Source organism: Crotalus tigris, unplaced genomic scaffold (assembly GCF_016545835.1).
Source record: "Crotalus tigris isolate CLP2741 ecotype Arizona unplaced genomic scaffold, ASM1654583v1 scf7180000019692.1526454, whole genome shotgun sequence".
NCBI lineage: Eukaryota > Metazoa > Chordata > Lepidosauria > Squamata > Viperidae > Crotalus > Crotalus tigris.
The window spans coordinates 593,434-610,503 of NW_024097664.1; the positions used below are offsets into that span (position 1 = coordinate 593,434).

The window sequence follows — 17,070 nt, forward strand, 5'->3', positions numbered from 1 at the left end:
CTCAATAATGCCAAAGGGGAGGGGGTGTCCCAAGACCAGAGGCACCCTTTTTCTTTCAGATTCTTTAAAAAAAAAAATTCAGGTTATTTCTTAGCTTGGTCGCTGAAGGGTAAACTGGAAGTAAAAAAGCAGCCTTAATTTCACACTGAAATGTCACTTGATCTTTTTCTAGTAGCATTGTTTTTCCTGTCCATGCTGCTTTTATAGGATTAAAGTCCTGTGTCTGTCCAGTTAGTCTGTTTCTCCTCCGTGTAAACCCTACTGGACATTCCTTTCACTTTCCAAAGGTTTCTGGGAGCCTTTTGTGTTCGCTTCCTGTTGGATTTCAATATTTTGTAGCTTGTAATTTCAATGCCCTTCGATTGAAGATGCACTTTTTAAATTAAGAAACCTTGTTTTGTATATAAGAAATGGCGTACATTCGTACATTTATAAGATTCAATAAACTGAGTTCAGATCATGGCCCTTGATCCAAACCCTGTTTTAACTTTTTTTATCATATATTTTGAAGAGGGGTCCCTAGTTTTTTTTTTTTTCAATCATCCATGTTGCATTAACAGAGGGATTCAATCAAGATCACATGAGGTATTAATTCCACTCTATAAAGCCACACCTAGAATACTGCATCCAGTTTTGGTCTCCATACTATAAAAAAGATGTTGAGATTTTAGAAAAAGTGCAGAGAAGAGCAACAAAGATGATGAGGGGACTGGAGGCTAAAACCTATGAAGAACGGCTGCAGGAACTAGTCATGGCTAGTCTAGTGAAGAGAAGGACCAGGGGAGACATGATCGCAGTCTTCCAATATTTGAGGGGGTGCCATAAAGATGAGGGGGACCAACTATTTTCCAAAGCACCAGAAGGCAAGACGAGAGACAATGAATGGAAACTAACCAAGGAGAGAAACAACCTAGAATTAAGGAGAAATTTCCTGACAGAACAATCCACCGATGGAACAGGAGTTGCCTTCAGAAGTTGTGGGAGCTTTATCACTGGAAGCTTTCAAAAAGACAACTGCCATCTGTCAGAAATGGTGTAGGGCAGTGATGGCGAACCTTTTAGAGACCAAGTGCCCAAACTGCAACCCAAAACCCACTTATGTATCGCTGGGTGCCGGGTGGGTGTGGCCCATTGGGTGAGCGTGGCTGTGGTCATGGCAGACGGTGGGCATGGCTGGGGTGAGCGTGGCCACGTTGATATTGATCGTGGGGAGGGATGCCTGTGGGGGCTGGGCAGGGTTGGGAAAGATCCAGGGGGTCTCTGGCGGGTGGGACGGTGGGCAGGAGGCTTGTCCTGAGGGGTGAGCAAGGCGAGGCAGGGGTGCCATTGTCGTAGGGCAAGGCAAGGTGAGGCAGGGACCGGGGCGGCTGCTACCTGACACCATCGTCCCCCGCACAAAGCGAGCGCATGGGGGCCAACTGTGTCCATCAGCAGCCACAGCCTGCCGGCCCCTCGGTTTCGGCACGACATGGTTGTTTGCCACCGGCCGCGGCCATTTGCCACTTTGCGTGTCGCATCCAATGCCACTGCCATGAGGCCACGGAACAAGCTGGGCGGAGGTAAGGAACCGGTATATCAGTTTCTTACCGCCGCCCAGCTTGTTCCGCGGCCTCATGGCAGCGGCATTGGGCAGAAGGTGGCAAAAGGCCAGTTTCGGCGTGATGCGGCTATTTGCCGCCTCGTGTGTTGCGCCCAATGCTGCTGCAATGCGGCTCGGCCGAAAGCGGCTGTGGAACAAGTGGGGCAGGTTTCCCCCTCACCTGCCCATTCAGCTACAGCTTTGGTGGCAACGTGTCCAAGCGGAAAGCGGCCTTGGAACAAGTAGGGCAGGTAAGAAAAGAAATCCTTGCTCCCCCCCCCCCAGCAATTGCCTTTCTTTTGTTACCTGACTTCCAGCCCTGTGCCGTTTCTCCTTTGCAATCTGCTGCTGCCACCGTGTGCAAGGAAACAGAGTTTATTTTTTGGGGGGGGGAAAGGTCAATCAATCCCAACTTTGCGATCTTTCACGAGAAGTTGGAATTGATTGATTGACTTTGATTTTTCCTCCTGGTGATTTTTCCAAGCTGAGTTCTTTATTGCTTCCTTCCTACAGACAGAATCTTGCCAGACTGAAGACTCTGCTACCTGCATCTACCATATACAGTTACTCCTCAGCTTAACGACCCTAACCAAGGCCAAAATTTATGTTGCTGAGTGAGAAGTTTGTTAAGTGACTTTTGCCCCTTTTCGCAACTTTTCTCGCCACAGTCGTTCAGTGAATCACTGCAGTTCTTAAGATCGTTAGCAAATCTGGTCTCCCCGTTGATTTTGCTGATCAGAAGTTCACCCAAAAATAATCCCGTGACCCCAGGACACTGCCGCCCTCATAAATGTGAGTCAGCTGTCAAGCATCTGAATGGAAATTACGTGACTGTGAGGATGATGCAACGGTTGTTAAGTGTGAAAAATGGCCCTAAGTCACTTTTTTCAGTGCTGTTGTCACTTCGTTTTTCCTAATTGATATTGCTAAACTCAGACTTCTACTACCTGGCCCCAAGCAGTCTGAGTTTTTAAGCATTTTTATTTAATTTTTACCCTTAACGTTTACCCTTTGTTTATAAGTAACTCCCAGCTCTATTCTGATTAATTTTTCTTGTCATGCACTAATCCCCTGGGTCCAGAAAAAAACAGGTATCTGAGTTCAGGGGTACTAACAGGTTGCACCAAGATGTTCTTAAGTGCTGTGAGTGTCCCCATACCCCCTCCAAGGGACCTTGTTCTATTTCAGAGCTACCAAAAGCATCCCAGATTCTTCCTGTCCACCATTCTTAAAGCAGCCGCATTTTTTTCCCGGGAACAGACAGCTACTGTTGCTGCCGCACAGATGTCCACTTGGTTCTCGGTGAAGATGCCCTTGGTTCAACCAATTGCAGGCATGGGCTACGTGTGCACCTAACAAGTTCCAGCCTACCCATTCGGCTTCATATCTGAAGTGCTGTACATCCCTAGTCAATATACTGAATTATCAGATCCAGATTTTTCTCTTCCCCCCCCAGCTCACTTCTCTTTGGACTGCAGGCCCTGGAGCAGAGGCCCCCAACCTTTTGAGCACATGGGACCAGCTGCTTGCGCCCCGCGGATGTGGATTTGCTTGTTTGCGTGGACTGGTTTCTGGCATGCCGTGGCCCGGTGCTGGTCCACGGACCGAGGATTGGGGACCCCTGCCCTGGAGCATCATTTAAAGACAAGACAGTCCTCTGCCTACAAAAGCAGCGGCCACAAAGTTAGGAAACTGCCTTGAACATAATCAGAGCTCTGGTTGATTCAGCTCAATGATTGGCAGAGCCCCCTGGACACTTGGAATCCTGGATCCAGTTTTGATCACCACGATGTAAAAAAGATGTTGGGCCTCTAAAAAGAGTACAGAGAAGAGCAACAAAGATGATCAGGGGACTGGAGGCTAAAACATGTAAGGAAAGGTTGATGGAATTGAGTATGTCTAGTTTAACGAAGAGAAGGACCAGGGGTGACATGACAGCAGTGTTCCAATATCTCAGGGGCTGCCCCAAAGAAGAGGGAGTCAAGCTATTTTCCAAGGCGTCTGAAGGCAGGACAAGAAGCAAACGGGTGGAAACTAATCAAGGAGAGAAGCAACCTGAAACTAAGGAGAAACTTCCTGACAGTGAGAACAATTAACCAGCGGAACAACCTGCCTCCAGAAGTGGTGAATGCTCCAACATTGGAAGTTTTTAAGAAGAGACTGGACAGCCATTTGTCTGAAATGGTATAGGGTTTCCTACCTGAGCAGGGGATTGGATTAGATGACCTCCAAGGTCCCTTCCAACTTTATTATTATTATTATTACTATTATTATTATTATTGTAGCTGTTCCTATGGCGTCCTTGGTGCTCTTTGAGCTTGGTAGTTTTCTTGCAGACATTATATTACCAAACTAGGCAACATCATCAATTCTAGACTGAGATGTCTGCAAGAAAACCACCAACATCAGAGAGCATCAAGGACCCCACAGTTCAATTCTGAGCTACAAAGATTCTCTTCTATTAGTTGCCATGGCTGCTGTGGGACAGATGTGGCATCTTTGACCGGCAAAGTAGGTCTTGCTCTAATGTTGAAACCAGGCACACAGACAGGACCATTCCCAACATTTTTAAGGCAGGTAATGTTGCTCTAACATGCTCATCGTATTAAGAAAGAGGCTAAGACTGTTTGCAAGCTACAAGCCAGGATCCTGTAGGAGCATTTTGAAGTCTCTGTTGGTGCAGGTCACCTTTGAAAAGAAGTTTCCAAGGAAGGGGAGCATTGCAAACATTTCTTCATATCGAGGAATCTTTTTTTTTTTAAATTCTGGTCATTAGAACAGTAAAAAGCTAAAGGAGAGGCAGGAAGCCATCCGGTGCCCCTTACTCCGAAAGGGAAGGTCCTTTAGTTCGGTAACTGGGGTGGAAGTTGAGAGTATCCAGGAAAGTGATGAAGTTGTCAGGACCGGTCACGTAGCTTTTTTCCATGACGGTGTTGATGCCATAGTTCCTGTACATGCCGAACTTCATGAGACGATCGGAGAAGGCATGAGGACTGATGTGGAAGCTGGTCTGCGAAGAGTCAAAAAAGAGGAAGGTAGTCGTCAGAAAAGAAGCCATTCCAATCATCTGGAGCATCATGACAGCCACCTCGGCCTCACAGTAGGTGCCAGTTCCCAAAGGGTTAGCTGGAGCAACCATCCAGGTAGTAGGATCTTGGGTTCATAGGCTGATTAATCCCCAATTTGTAACCTGAAAGAATCTGGATGGGGTATTAGAGGCTGGATAGATCGCGATGCAAATCTCCCCTCAGCCACATGTGCCTGGAGGACTTGGGCTGGCCACTGCCTGTCAATCCAATGTGCCCCACTGGAGATAAAATGGAGACCTCCATGGTGGAAGAAGACCTACCCTCTTGCAGATGCTTAGGAACAGAGGTCAAGGACTGAACAGGGATGGTAGTCTAGTCAGCCTAGTCCAGGGGTAGGCAATCTTGGCTCTTTTATGACTGGTGGACTTCAACTCCCAGAATTCCTGAGCCAGCCATGCTGAGGGGAAGGGAGAGGTTTCCATGCTGAGCCGTTCTGGCTCAGGAATTCTGGGAGTTGAAGTCCACGAGTCATAAAAGAGCCAAGGTTGCCTACCCCTGGCCTAGTCTATCGTTTCTCCACCTCAGCAACTTTAAGACATGTGGACTTCAACTCCCAGAATTCCTGAGCCAGCCATGCTGAGGGGAAAGGGAGAGGTTTCCATGCTGAGCCATGCTGGCTCGGGAATTCTGGGAGTTGAAGTCCATAAGTCATGAAGGAGCCATAGTTCCCCCATGCTGGCTCAGGAATTCTGGGAGTTGAAGTCCACAAGTCATAAAAGAGCCAAGGTTGCCTACCCCTGGCCTAGTCCATCGTTTCTCCACCTCAGCAACTTTAAGACATGTGGACTTCAACTCCCAGAATTTCTGAGCCAGCCATGCTGAGGGGAAAGGGAGAGATTTCCAAGCTGAGCCATGCTGGCTCAGGAATTCTGGGAGTTGAAGTCCATAAGTCATGAAGGAGCCATAGTTCCCCCATGCTGGCTCAGGAATTCTGGGAGTTGAAGTCCACGAGTCATAAAAGAGGCAAGGTTGCCTACCCCTGGCCTAGTCAATGGTGTGTCAGAGTTAATTCTTTGCCACCTAGACCCCTCAAAACCTGTTGAGTTATAAACTCGACATTCTCGGCCAGCCTGATTCCTGGAGCCCATTTTGATCCAGAAACAATCCAAGGCACCTCAATGGATACATGGCTAGCTGGTTCTATATAGCTTTTCTATATGGGAGGGCAGGGGATATTTCTCCTGACCTTTCCCCCCAAAATATGAGAGAGAATAGCTGAGTTCACAGACAACACTAAATGGAGCTGAAATAAGACTGGGGAATTTGAGGTGGTGCAAATTGTAGGAACTTGCTTGCATTTGTATTGCATGCCATGCTAAGCAAATACATTAAAAGCTGGTTTATTTCCTCGCTGAACTAATTCATTCCCTTCCAGATCAGGAACCAGCCACCATAATATTCAGTTCTCGGTACTGACCGGCATCTCATGTACTGTTGGAGGTTTTGCTCCATAATCCATGTTTGTCGTCCTGAACAATAGGTTGCGCTCTTTCACTCTGAAACGACAAAAACCTCAGCCGGGTGGTTAAGCATTTAGGATCTCTTCTCCGCTCATTTTTTATTCCAAAAATAAATCACAACCCACTTTCCTTTTTTCTTCTTCTTCAGAAACAGTTTTTCTTCCTCAAAGAAACCAGTTTCAACATCAGGGTTGCGTTCACACATACCTAAGTCTTTAACAGGCAAACCATTTTAGTGTTATGTCCGAACCTGTGTTCTGTAAGCACTTTGCAAGCCAATATCCCTTGCCCCTGAAACACTCATTCTAAACAAAAAAAGTGCAGCTTTATTGATTTTAGATTAAAGCTGCATTTACTTTTTCAATATTTTATAATATTGTTTTATTGGATTGCAAGTGGCCCAGAGCTGCAGAACAGCAAGACGGATGGTATGTAAATTTTATAAATGCATACAATAAACTTTTCCAGCCTCATTCACTCCTGGAAGACTCAGATGGCTGCTGTGAACTGTGGTTTGCTAATCTGTACCAATGTGCAGAAAAAGAGTGCAGAGAAGAGCAACAAAGATGATGAAGGGACTGGAGGCTAAAACATACGAAGAACGGTTGCAGGAACTGGGCATGGCTAGTCTAGCGAAGAGAAGGACCAGGGGAGATATGATGGCAGTCTTCCAATATTTGAGGGGCTGCCGCAAAGAAGAGGGGTCAACCTATTTTCCAAAGCATCTGAAGGTCGGACAAGGAATAACGGATGGAAACTGACCAAGGAGAGATTCAATCTGGAAATATGGAGGAATTTTCTGACAGTGAGAACAATCAACCAACGGAACAGATGGCCTTCAGATGTTGTGGGAGCTTCATCACTTCATTCAAGAAGAGACTGGACCGCCATCTATCAGAAACGGTGCAGGGCAGGGGTAGGCAACCTTGGCTCTTTTATGACTGGTGGACTTCAACTCCCAGAATTCCTGAGCCAGCCACGCTGAGGGGACAGGGAGAGGTTTCCAAGCTGAGCCATGCTGGCTTAGGAATTCTGGGAGTTGAAGTCCACGAGTCATGAGGGGGCCATAGTTGCTCCATGCTGGCTCAGGAATTCTGGGAGTTGAAGTCCACGAGTCATGAGGGGGCCATAGTTCCTCCATGCTGGCTCAGGAATTCTGGGAGTTAAAGTCCACGAGTCATGAGGGGGCCATAGTTCCCCCATGCTGGCTCAGAATTCTGGGAGTTGAACTCCATGAGACGTGAAGGGGCCAAAGTTTCCCCCATGCTGGCTCAGGAATTCTGGGAGTTGAACTCCACGAGTCATGAAGGGGCCATAGTTCCTCCATGCTGGCTCAGGAATTCTGGGAGTTGAAGTCCACGAGTCATAAAAGAGCCCAGGTTGCCTACCCCTGGTGTAGAGTCTCCTGCTTGGGTGGGGGGGGGGTTTGAGGTTGGACTAGATGACCTCCAAGGTCCCTTCCAACTCTGTTATTGAGTTAATGTTTTTACCACCCACAGTGGCTAGGTTTCCAAATCACGCTTAGCCAACACCTAACAACCAATCTCCCCCCCCCCCCCGTCCGCTAACGGCCAGGAACCCGTCCTTTGGCCCATCAGGTCCGCAGCTTTGCGCCCATCTGGTCCCAACCGGGCCAAGACGCCCCTCCCTCCTTCCCTCCACGTGTCAGACCCTCCCCCGACCTTGCGAGCTCCGCCTGCTTCTCCAGCGGGCTCCGGCCCTTCCGCTCACCTGTAACCTCGAAACCATCCCGGGTGGTTGAACCGGGCAGGTAAGTCCTGGCTCACCCGGTAATGATCGCTGGTTCTCTGGGCTGCGCTGCCTTCCTCCGCGCTGCTCAAGGCGGCAACGGCGGCTTCGGGATCCGGCTCCTCGGCCATGGGAAGGGCTGGGCGGGCGGGCGGGGGTCGCTCAGGGCAAAGCCCGCCTCCGTCCGAAGGAAGAGAAGCGCCTGGCGGAGGACCCGCCCGGTACCCAAGCGCCGGCTTTGGCGTGGAAACAAACCAAGCTCAGGTTGCTAGGATACCAAGCCCAGGTTGCTAGGAAACCAAGCCCAGGTTGCTAGGAAACCAGGTTGCTAGGGAAAACGCGTGGGGCATCCGACGCATTTAAAGCAATAGTAGCTTGCCTGCAACAGTCCGAAGTGGCGACCCTTGATGGGGAGGGGGGGGGAGGCAAAGAAGGTTGATCCTCTCCCCCCACACAAACTGCCCTCTGTCAGAAATGGTGTAGGGCAGGGGTCTTCAAACTTGGCCCTTTGATGACTGGTGGACTTCAGCTCCCAGAATTCCTCAGCCAGCCTCCATTTTGTTTGTTAGATTTAAGACAGGGGTCTTCAAACTTGGCCCTTTGATGACTGGTGGACTTCAGCTCCCAGAATTCCTCAGCCAGCCTCCATTTTGTTTGTTAGATTTAAGACAGGGGTCTTCAAACATGGCCCTTTGATGACTGATGGACTTCAGCTCCCAGAATTCCTCAGCCAACTCCCAGAATTCCTCAGCCCGCGTCCACAAGTCATCAAAGGGCCAAGTTTGAAGAGCCCTGCTTGTGGACTTCAACTCCCAGAATTCCTCAGCCAGGCACGCTGGCTGAGGAATTCTGGGAGGTGAAGTCCACAAGCCATAAAAGGGGCAAGTTTGAAGACCCCTGTCTTAAATCTAACAAACAAAATGGAGGCTGGCTGAGGAATTCTGGGAGTTGAAGTCCACAAGCCATAAAAGGGCCAAGTTTGAAGACCCCTGGTGTAGGGTCTCCTGCTTGGGCACGCGGGGGAGGAGGGGTGTTGGACTAGATGACCTACAAGGTCCCTTCCAGCTTCCTTTGGGGAGCAGGAAGCCAAATCCATCACAGGAGACCCCAAAGTGAGAAGGATCCTTCGGAAACCATCAGCAAAACTGACCCCTTTCCCCCAGCATCCCAAGACAGCCTAGCCCAGGGGTAGGCAACCTGGGCTCTTTTATGACTGGTGGACTTCAACTCCCAGAATTCCTGAGCCAGCATGGGGGAATTATGGCCCCTTCATGACTCGGGGACTTCAACTCCCAGAATTCCTGAGCCAGCATGGCTCGGCATGGAAACCTCTCCCTTTCCCCTCAGCATGGCTGGCTCTGGAATTCTGGGAGTTGAAGTCCACCAGTCATAAAAGAGCCCAGGTTGCCCACCAGGGCGCAGCGGATGTCCCCGATTCATGGCCGCTGGGCGGAGCCATTCGGGGGGCGGATCCGCCGCGGCTCGCCCCGCCCCGGATTCCGACGCGAAGGAGAACGAGCTGCGCATGCGCCCGCAGCCGACATGGCGGCCTCCAGGCTCCTATGGCGGACAGGTGGCCGGGGAAGCGGGCGGCGTTCGGGCTGGGGGGATGGCCGCGCGGGGACGGGGCTCTGGCCCTTGGTCCGGGGAGGAGAGGGAGCTTCGGCGCCGGGCGGGCTGGGAGTATGTAGGCCCGGGCGAGTCGGGGGCGCGCCTTGCACAGCTCCGACGTGATGGGGGGGGGGTCTCTGCCAGGCCCCGCGCCCCCGTCTCCGATGCTTTGGGCTGGCTTCCTTTGCGCAAGCAGGTAGTCCTCAGCATACGGCCACAGCTTAGCCCAAACCTTCTACCTTTGAGTGGGACATTGGCGATGTTTGGTCCCGTTTTACGACCTTTCCGCGGACGTTAAGCGAAACACTGCAGTTAAATGTTAGTAACGCAGTCGTTAAGTGAAGCTGGCTTCCCCCTGGATCGAACAAGGGGCCCACGTGAGCCTGGGACACTGCAACCGTCATAAGTATGAGTCAGTTGCCAAGTGTCTAAATTTTGATGCCCTGACCCTGGGGACGCTGCTGTGGTCGTAAGTGTGAGAAATACCATCACGTCAGCATTTTCCGTTAATGTTGCAATTTTGAACCATCACTAAGTAAGCTGTTGTAAGTCTAGGCCAGGGGTAGGCAACCTCGGCTCTTTTATGACTCGTGGACTTCAACTCCCAGAATTCCTGAGCCAGCCATGCTGAGGGGAAAGGGAGAGGTTTCCAAGCTGAGCCGTGCTGGCTCAGGAATTCTGGGAGTTGAAGTCCACAAGTCATGACGGGGCCAAAGTTTCCCCCATGCTGGCTCAGGAATTCTGGGAGTTGAAGTTCACGAGTCATAAAAGAGCCAAGGTTGCCTACCCCTGGTCTAGGACTATTTGCCCAGCCTGCCTTTCCTGCCCCCCTGCCCGCTTTGAGATGCCGGACTCCAACTCCCAGAATCCCCTGGCCAGCCTGAAGTTCAGCATCTCAAAGCAGGCAAGGGGGAGATACGGGGAGGGGGCTGCGGTATGGCAAACATCAAGAATCCCTACGGTTGTGGGCTTCACAAAAACTGTGGTATCTGCCTCCCCATTCCTGTGATTGACATAAGACAAGCTGGACTGCAGCGCCGTCTCCTTCTTTTCCTCGCCCCCTTCACTCCTCGCCTTCTCCCTCTCCCCCGCAGCAGCCCTTCTTCGGCCCAGCAGGTGTGGGACTGTCGTGAGGTCCACGTCTGGCCTCCTAAGGCACCACGAGACCCTCTCGGTCGCTGCAGTGAGCCGGCCAGAGGATGGTAAGTCTCCAGGGCTGGGGGCTCAAAATGGTGAGGAAAGCGGCAGAGGATCCTGGAGCAAGTGTGGGAGAAGGAAGCCGGTGTGGAGCTGGTAGCTGCGTGTTTGCCCGTGGGGAAACTGAGGTCTGATTCTGGTGGGTGCTTCTCCTTGAAGCTGTGCTTGGTTTCTCTTGCAGATATTGAGGAGAGGCTCCTGCAGGAGCCGTTGAAGCATGCGGACTTTTTCAATCTGCAGGAGCTCTTTTCTGTGCAGGAGCTCTTTGACGCTCGAGTCCACCTCGGCCACAAGAAGAGCAGCCGCCACAGGTCAGTTCTTGCAAACCACGACAAAGCAAACTCCTTAGCTAGGTTCGCACAAAGCACTGGATTCTCAGCCCGGATTGCCAAAACATAGTTGCCATGTTTTGGTTAGGTCTAAAACAGGGGTAGGCAACCTTGGCTCTTTTATGATTCGTGGACTTCAATTCCCAGAATTCCTGAGCCAGCCACGCTGAGGGGAAAGGAAGAGGTTTCCTAGCTGAGCCATGCTGGCTCAGGAATTCTGGGATTTAAAGTCCACGAGTCATAAAAGAGCCAAGGTTCCCAACCCCTGGTCTAAAGAAATAATCCTTGAGCGGCTAACAGGCAGCATGCAGATTTTATACCCTCATTCCCACAACCATGGTGCCACCCACTGTAGCCTGGGCTAGCACGTTGTTTGAATCGAGCCTTTGAGTCACCCAGCTTTCCTGTTTTTGTAACTAGGATTGTCCTCAGATTTTCTTGAGATTCAGTTAGGATAGGGATAGGGATAGTAATAGGGATAAGGATAGGATAGAATAGAATAGGATAGGATAGAATAGAATAGAATAGAATAGAATAGAATAGAATAGAATAGAATAGAATAGAATAGAATAACTGAACTGAACAGAATCAGAATGGAATATGGAGTGGAGTGGAATGGAATAGAATAGAATAGAATAGAATAGAATAGAATAGAATAGAATAGAATAGAATAGAATATTGGCATTGTGTAATTCACAACAAAATTAAGTTGGGACTTTTGGCGTGTAAGTGATAGGTAGGTGTGTGTTTTACTTCCTTCCCACCCCACTCGCTGATAAAATGCAGCTGAATATTTGGGGGGGCTGAGATGTTGGTTATCTCTATTAGATGTTAACAACGTTCAGTCATAGTTGTGTGAATAAAGCAGCTGGTTAATTCAGTGAAGCGTTCTTTGGTTAACTGGGAATCTCTGCACAGAAGGGAGCCTTTTCATTACAGCGCGATACGATCTTGTTCAAGGGTCAGATTGGCATTTTCCTGGGGGAAGCATCTTGCTAGTTTATGTAGCTTTTCTCCACCGCCTGCTTTTTCGCTCTGCTGACCCCTCATTTTAAGCTTTATTTCACCTGAAACAAATCCATTTCCCCCAAAAACTGCTCAAATACAGACGCTTTTGAAGCTCATTGCTCAATATTGTTGTGCCTGTTTTGAGTCAAGAGCAGGAGGAGAACCTGGGGTGAGATGCTGGCCACCAGCCGGGCTGCCTTTCAGATAGTGAGGGAGCCATCCCGGGTGGCAGTGGGACGCCCTCTGAAGCCCCCCCCCACCAGTGGGCTTCCTGGCACAAATGGCTGGCCACTCTGAGAACAGGCTACTGGACGAGAGGGGCTGGGGGTCCCAGCCAACCCGGCATTGCTTAGGTCCCTGCTTTCCAAACCTTTTCCTTCATTATCCAAAACTGCTTATCAGAAAGTCCTTTTTAGCAATCTAGGTAAAACTCTTTCAAGTCAATGTCCCTGTTGTGATGTTTGTATTGTGTATTGTTACAAGCCCCCCCCCCCGTTCCACTTTTGCTCAATTTTGGATGGTTGACCCAGGTTTGGGAAGCACTGACTTAGTTTCTTATGTCTGGCTGGTTGATTTCCTGCCTGTAAAATAGGGAACATCAGAGCTGTACAGGTAGTTTTCGACTTATCGCCAGAAATAAGCTCAGAAATTTGTTGTCGGTTGTTGTAGATTGTCAGCATGTAACCACACTCAATTCTACAACTGCCTTTTTTTTTATTAAAAAGTTTTACAAAAATTACAAAATATACCCCCAGCCTCCAGGGGGGCTGCTGGTGAGGAGGGGGCTGTGGGATGAGGTGGGGCTGGGACAACGGAGTATGTGCCCACAGAGAGGGCTCAGAGTGCCGCCTCTGGCACGTGTGCCATAGGTTCGCCACTACTGTTCTTAGCTCTTCAAGGTAGGCTGGACTATAGGAAACCCAAAGTCCCATGGATCGATATTACTTTTAGGTCAGATTGACCCGGCAAGTCTCCACGTGCGTCCCCCACCTTGTTTTTACCTTTGTGACAACGCGGGGGGGGGGGGAGAGGCTTTTACGGTTACGTCCCTGTCCTAGACTTAAAATTTCTGTTATCTGTTTTGGTAGCTACTCTTCCCCTTGTCCTTCAAGGGCCAGGCCCGCTTTCCACAACATTGCATTTAGTGACCGTTCAGAGTTAACAAGAGCAGTGAAAAAAGTGACTTAATGACTGTTTTGCACACTTAACGACGGATCCGGTGATCAGAATTCGGGTGTTGGGTAACTGGTTTGTATTTACGACGGTCACAGCGCCCCAGGGTCACGTGATTCCCTTTTGCGACCTTCTGACAAGGGAACCCAGACTCATTAAAAAACCGTGCCACTAACTTAACAACTGCAGTGATTCACTGAACAGCGGGGGCAAGAAAAGTCGTAAAATGGGGCAACGCTCACCTTGACAAAGGTTCCACTTGGCAACATAAATTTCCAGGCTCAATTGTGATGTACGTTGAGGACTACCTGTACAGCCGCCTCCTCTCTCACGGGGGTGGGTGGGAGGGGCGTCCTGAGATCATCCTGTAGTCCTGGTTGCCTCTTGATCTGGCCTGGGGGGGGGGCGGCTTCAGAGCCCCCCTGGTGAGTCTGGCTCTTTGCTCCGCAGATACATGGCGCCGTATCTCTTCGGCTGCCGTTTGGACCACGACATCATCGACCTGGAGCAGACGGCGCAGCACCTCCAGCTGGCCCTCAACTTCACAGCCCACGTCGCCTTCCGCAAGGGCATCATCCTGTTCGTCAGCCGCCATCGCCAGACTTCCCACCGGGTGGAGACGGTGGCCAAGGAGTGCGGGGAGTACGCCCACACCCGCTACTGGCAGGGGGGGTTGCTGACCAACGCCCGCGTCCAGTACGGCGCCGGGGTCCGCCTGCCGGACCTCCTGATCCTCCTCAACACTTTCAACAACGTCTTTGAGCCTCACCTGGCCATCCGGGATGCGGCCAAGATAAGCATCCCCACGGTGGCCGTGGTGGACACCAACAGCAACCCCTCCCTCATCACCTACCCCATTCCGGGGAACGACGACAGCCCCTCGGCCATCCACCTCTACTTGTCGCTCTTCAAGACCACCATCTTGAGGGCCAAGGAGAAGAGGAGGCACCTTGAGGCTATATTCCGGCTGCAGAAGAAGTCGGCCAGCCCCAGGGGCACCCTCCAGCGCCCGACGCCTAGGGTGGATGAGGAGAAAGGGCATTCTGGCTCCTCAAGCCACGATTAGTGTCTGCATACCTGCCGGACCGAATCTCCCGTTCGTCAGCCTCCCTCTACTACAGTGGTTCTCAACCTTTTTAATGCCACGACCCCCAACCGGTCATAAGTCGAGGACTACTCAACTGGTGCAGCACCGTTTGCAGAATGGGACTTTTGGCGGGCTCAGCAGGGCAGAGACAGCCTGGACAATTCCTATTGGCTTTTGAAAGCCAATAGAATTAGACTCTATTCAAGAGAGTCTATTCTATTCACTTTCAAAAGCCAATGGAATAAAAGGGAGTAGCACCGCTAAGGAAAAGGGGGGAAAAAATGGCGGACTGCATTGTTTGGCGACCCCCGTGAAATGGTCGTTCGACCCCAAATGGGGTCCCGATCCACAGGTGGAGAACCACTGCTCTACTACAAGCCTGGGAAACAGAGGGTGCAGATCCCAGCCTCCCTTCCCATTAACTCTTAGGGATGCTGCAAGGGAGGGCCAGAGGGTTCCCCCCCCCAGTTCTGTTCTATGTTGATGCCACTCGCTTTACCTTTCCTCTTCAGTCTACACCTTTGAGTCGCCATTTTTAAAATTATGAATGTCACTGGACACTGCACCAAACACGCAAGAATTGGCAGCCGAAGTGCTGGGGATAAATTATGATCTGGAGCAGTGGTTCTTAACCTTTTTGAACGAATCGCCCCCTTGAGCCAGTGAGGAAGTTGTCATTGCCCCCCTCCCCTAAAATAACCTCTCAATCACAACATAGGAAATAATTCTTCAATTTATGCAAACACTTTTTTTTGTTTACTTTAAAATTGTCATCAGGACATATCGATGCAAATTATTTATTTCCAATCTTTTTCCCATATCTCCCATATTCTGGCCAATGGCGCAACACTGTATGGGTAGAGGCTGCTGCGCAACGCACACGAAGATAAGCGATGCGTCTTCACATAGGTACGGCGTTCTGTACTGAAGCTAGCGGGAGGAACATTTGAAAACACAATTCAGTCCATTAATAGCGAGCGATCTGATGTTTTTTACAACAGATATACAGCGATTCACTGTACAAAAAAGTCTCAAAAGTTTTCCCCAAAACTTCTCGCTCCATCGCCCCCATATCGCCCCCTTTTTGTTCCATTGCCCCCCTGAAAAATAAAATCGCCCCCTGGGGGGCAATATCGCCCAGGTTAAAAACCACTGATCTAGAGGGCGTTTGGTCCTCCTCCTTCATTGGTTTCCATATCACAGCTTGGTAGAAGATGAACCTTGACTGGAAGAGAGCCCTTGTCAGATTCAGGAGTATGGATTGGAGAGGTAGTCAGCCACAAGCTACAGTTGAGACCAGTTGCAATCCTTTTGTTTGGCTAATTCCCTGGAGGGCAGTTTATATCTTAATTTGGTGGATAAAGCCATTTTCCTCCTAAACTATATACATCTAATCCTTGAATTATGACTGTAATGGAATCTGCCCATTACGGTCATACGTTGTGATGACCCAGGTGACCAACCCAATTTTTTTTTTTTGCAGTAATCATTAAGAGAATCCTGCGGTTGTTACCTAACCCTCCCTCCTCCCCCCCCCATGGGGTGTGTTTTGCCAAAAAATAGAAGGAGATGCTGGGTTTTGACAAAAATGTCATCAAATGTGGTCACCTGATTGCGGGACACTGCAAGCAGTTGTAAACGTGGGCTGGTGGCTGAGCACCCAAAACTTAACATGAATATGGAAGATGCCTGGCTGTTGCAACTTTGGAACTGGGTCGTGTCTTCTGGGGGATCCATTGAACAGCCTATAAGTGGCTGGTCATAAGTTGAGGACTATCTGTATGTAGCCATAACTCAGAGAGTTAGTACATGCTTTCTGAGCATTCATCCGCATTGTCGGTTAGCTTGCTTACTTTCTGTGGGAGGAATAAGCAGTTGGATTTTCCGTATCAAAATATTACTTCCCCCCCCCCCAAATGGTCATTTCCATCTCTAAGGAATCTCATGGCAAACAAACAAATAAACAAACCACCAATTCCTTGAAATAATCTTGAGTTTAGTTTCCAGGAAACTTATTTCTGCTTGCGAGAAATCTCTTTCACTCCGAAAGCAGAAACTGCCATTTTGTCTTATGTTTCTTTAATTTTTTTTTTAAAAAAAATTAAATTAAAGATGTGCGCAGCTGCTCAGATGGAAAGAAAATATGGGTGGTGTTGTGATCAGCTTTTCTCACCCACCGTTCTTCTTCTTTCCATCGTTAAAAAAATAAATTATGGAGCAAATGTTGACAGCATCGAAAGTGTGGAAAGGGCGAGAGTTATAACTGAGTCTCTAAGACAGGTTTGCTTTTCGAAGTTGCCTGCGCTGTGTTGGTTTTGAATTCTAAATCAGTAATAAAATCTTAATTTCTACAAAGGGCCACGTCTCCATTAATTAGGTGTTTCTCTCCAAACACCACTGACTCATATTTACGACAGTCGCAGTGTCCCAGGGTCACATTATTAAGAGCCGAGGTGGCGCAGCAGTTAGAGTGCAGTACTGCAGGCCACTTTAGCTGACTGTGTTCAGCAGGTCAGTGGTTCAAATCTCACCGGCTCAAGGTTGACTCAGCCTTCCATCCTTCCGAGGTAGGTAAAATGAGGACCCAGATTGTTGGGGGCAATGTAAATATATATATATATATATATACATTGCTTACTGGTGTACACCGCTTAGGGAGTGCTCGCACTTAAAGCGGTATATATAAGTCTCATAAATAAATAAATAAAATAAACAAAATAGGTAAAATGAGGACCCAGATTGTTGGGGGCAATGTAAATATATATATATATACATTGCTTACTGGTGG

At 49.4% G+C, this 17,070-nt stretch overlaps 3 protein-coding genes across 4 annotated transcripts in view; 1 reads left to right on the forward strand and 2 right to left on the reverse strand.

The window, feature by feature from the left end:
* The window catches only part of LOC120317510 (zinc finger protein 501-like), a 661,069-nt gene that overhangs the window by 164,407 nt on the left and 479,592 nt on the right, over positions 1–17,070 (reverse strand). The gene's annotated exons all lie outside the window — the stretch shown is intronic.
* CUNH9orf116 (chromosome unknown C9orf116 homolog) lies at positions 4,132–8,042 on the reverse strand. Its single transcript, XM_039364211.1, has 3 exons — positions 7,860–8,042; positions 6,086–6,164; positions 4,132–4,589 (listed from the first exon to the last, which is right to left on the reverse strand). Exons 1-3 carry the CDS (start codon positions 8,006–8,008, stop codon positions 4,401–4,403), a joined length of 417 nt encoding a protein of 138 aa, XP_039220145.1. The 5' UTR covers positions 8,009–8,042; the 3' UTR covers positions 4,132–4,400.
* Positions 9,377–14,433, forward strand: MRPS2 (mitochondrial ribosomal protein S2). Of its 2 annotated transcripts, none has more exons than XM_039364205.1 (4): positions 9,377–9,450; positions 10,583–10,690; positions 10,867–10,996; positions 13,646–14,433. In XM_039364205.1, exons 1-4 carry the CDS (start codon positions 9,420–9,422, stop codon positions 14,259–14,261), a joined length of 885 nt encoding a protein of 294 aa, XP_039220139.1. In that variant the 5' UTR covers positions 9,377–9,419; the 3' UTR covers positions 14,262–14,433. The 2 variants fall into 2 exon arrangements, with proteins under 2 accessions (XP_039220139.1, XP_039220140.1); XM_039364206.1 differs by having other exon boundaries at positions 9,412–9,450; positions 10,586–10,690.

Excerpts from the sequence above, each read along its gene's own strand:
- CUNH9orf116 (XM_039364211.1), bottom strand. The coding sequence starts at position 8,008 with ATGGCCGAGGAGCCGGATCCCGAAGCCGCCGTTGCCGCCTTGAGCAGC. Across the intron at positions 6,165-7,859 it reads GGATGGTTTCGAGGTTACAG|AGTGAAAGAGCGCAACCTAT; the intron begins GTGAGCGGAAGG and ends TTGTCGTTTCAG. Across the intron at positions 4,590-6,085 it reads CAACAGTACATGAGATGCCG|ACCAGCTTCCACATCAGTCC; the intron begins GTCAGTACCGAG and ends GACTCTTCGCAG.
- MRPS2 (XM_039364205.1), top strand. The coding sequence starts at position 9,420 with ATGGCGGCCTCCAGGCTCCTATGGCGGACAG. Across the intron at positions 9,451-10,582 it reads CAGGCTCCTATGGCGGACAG|CAGCCCTTCTTCGGCCCAGC; the intron begins GTGGCCGGGGAA and ends TCTCCCCCGCAG. Across the intron at positions 10,691-10,866 it reads AGTGAGCCGGCCAGAGGATG|ATATTGAGGAGAGGCTCCTG; the intron begins GTAAGTCTCCAG and ends TTTCTCTTGCAG.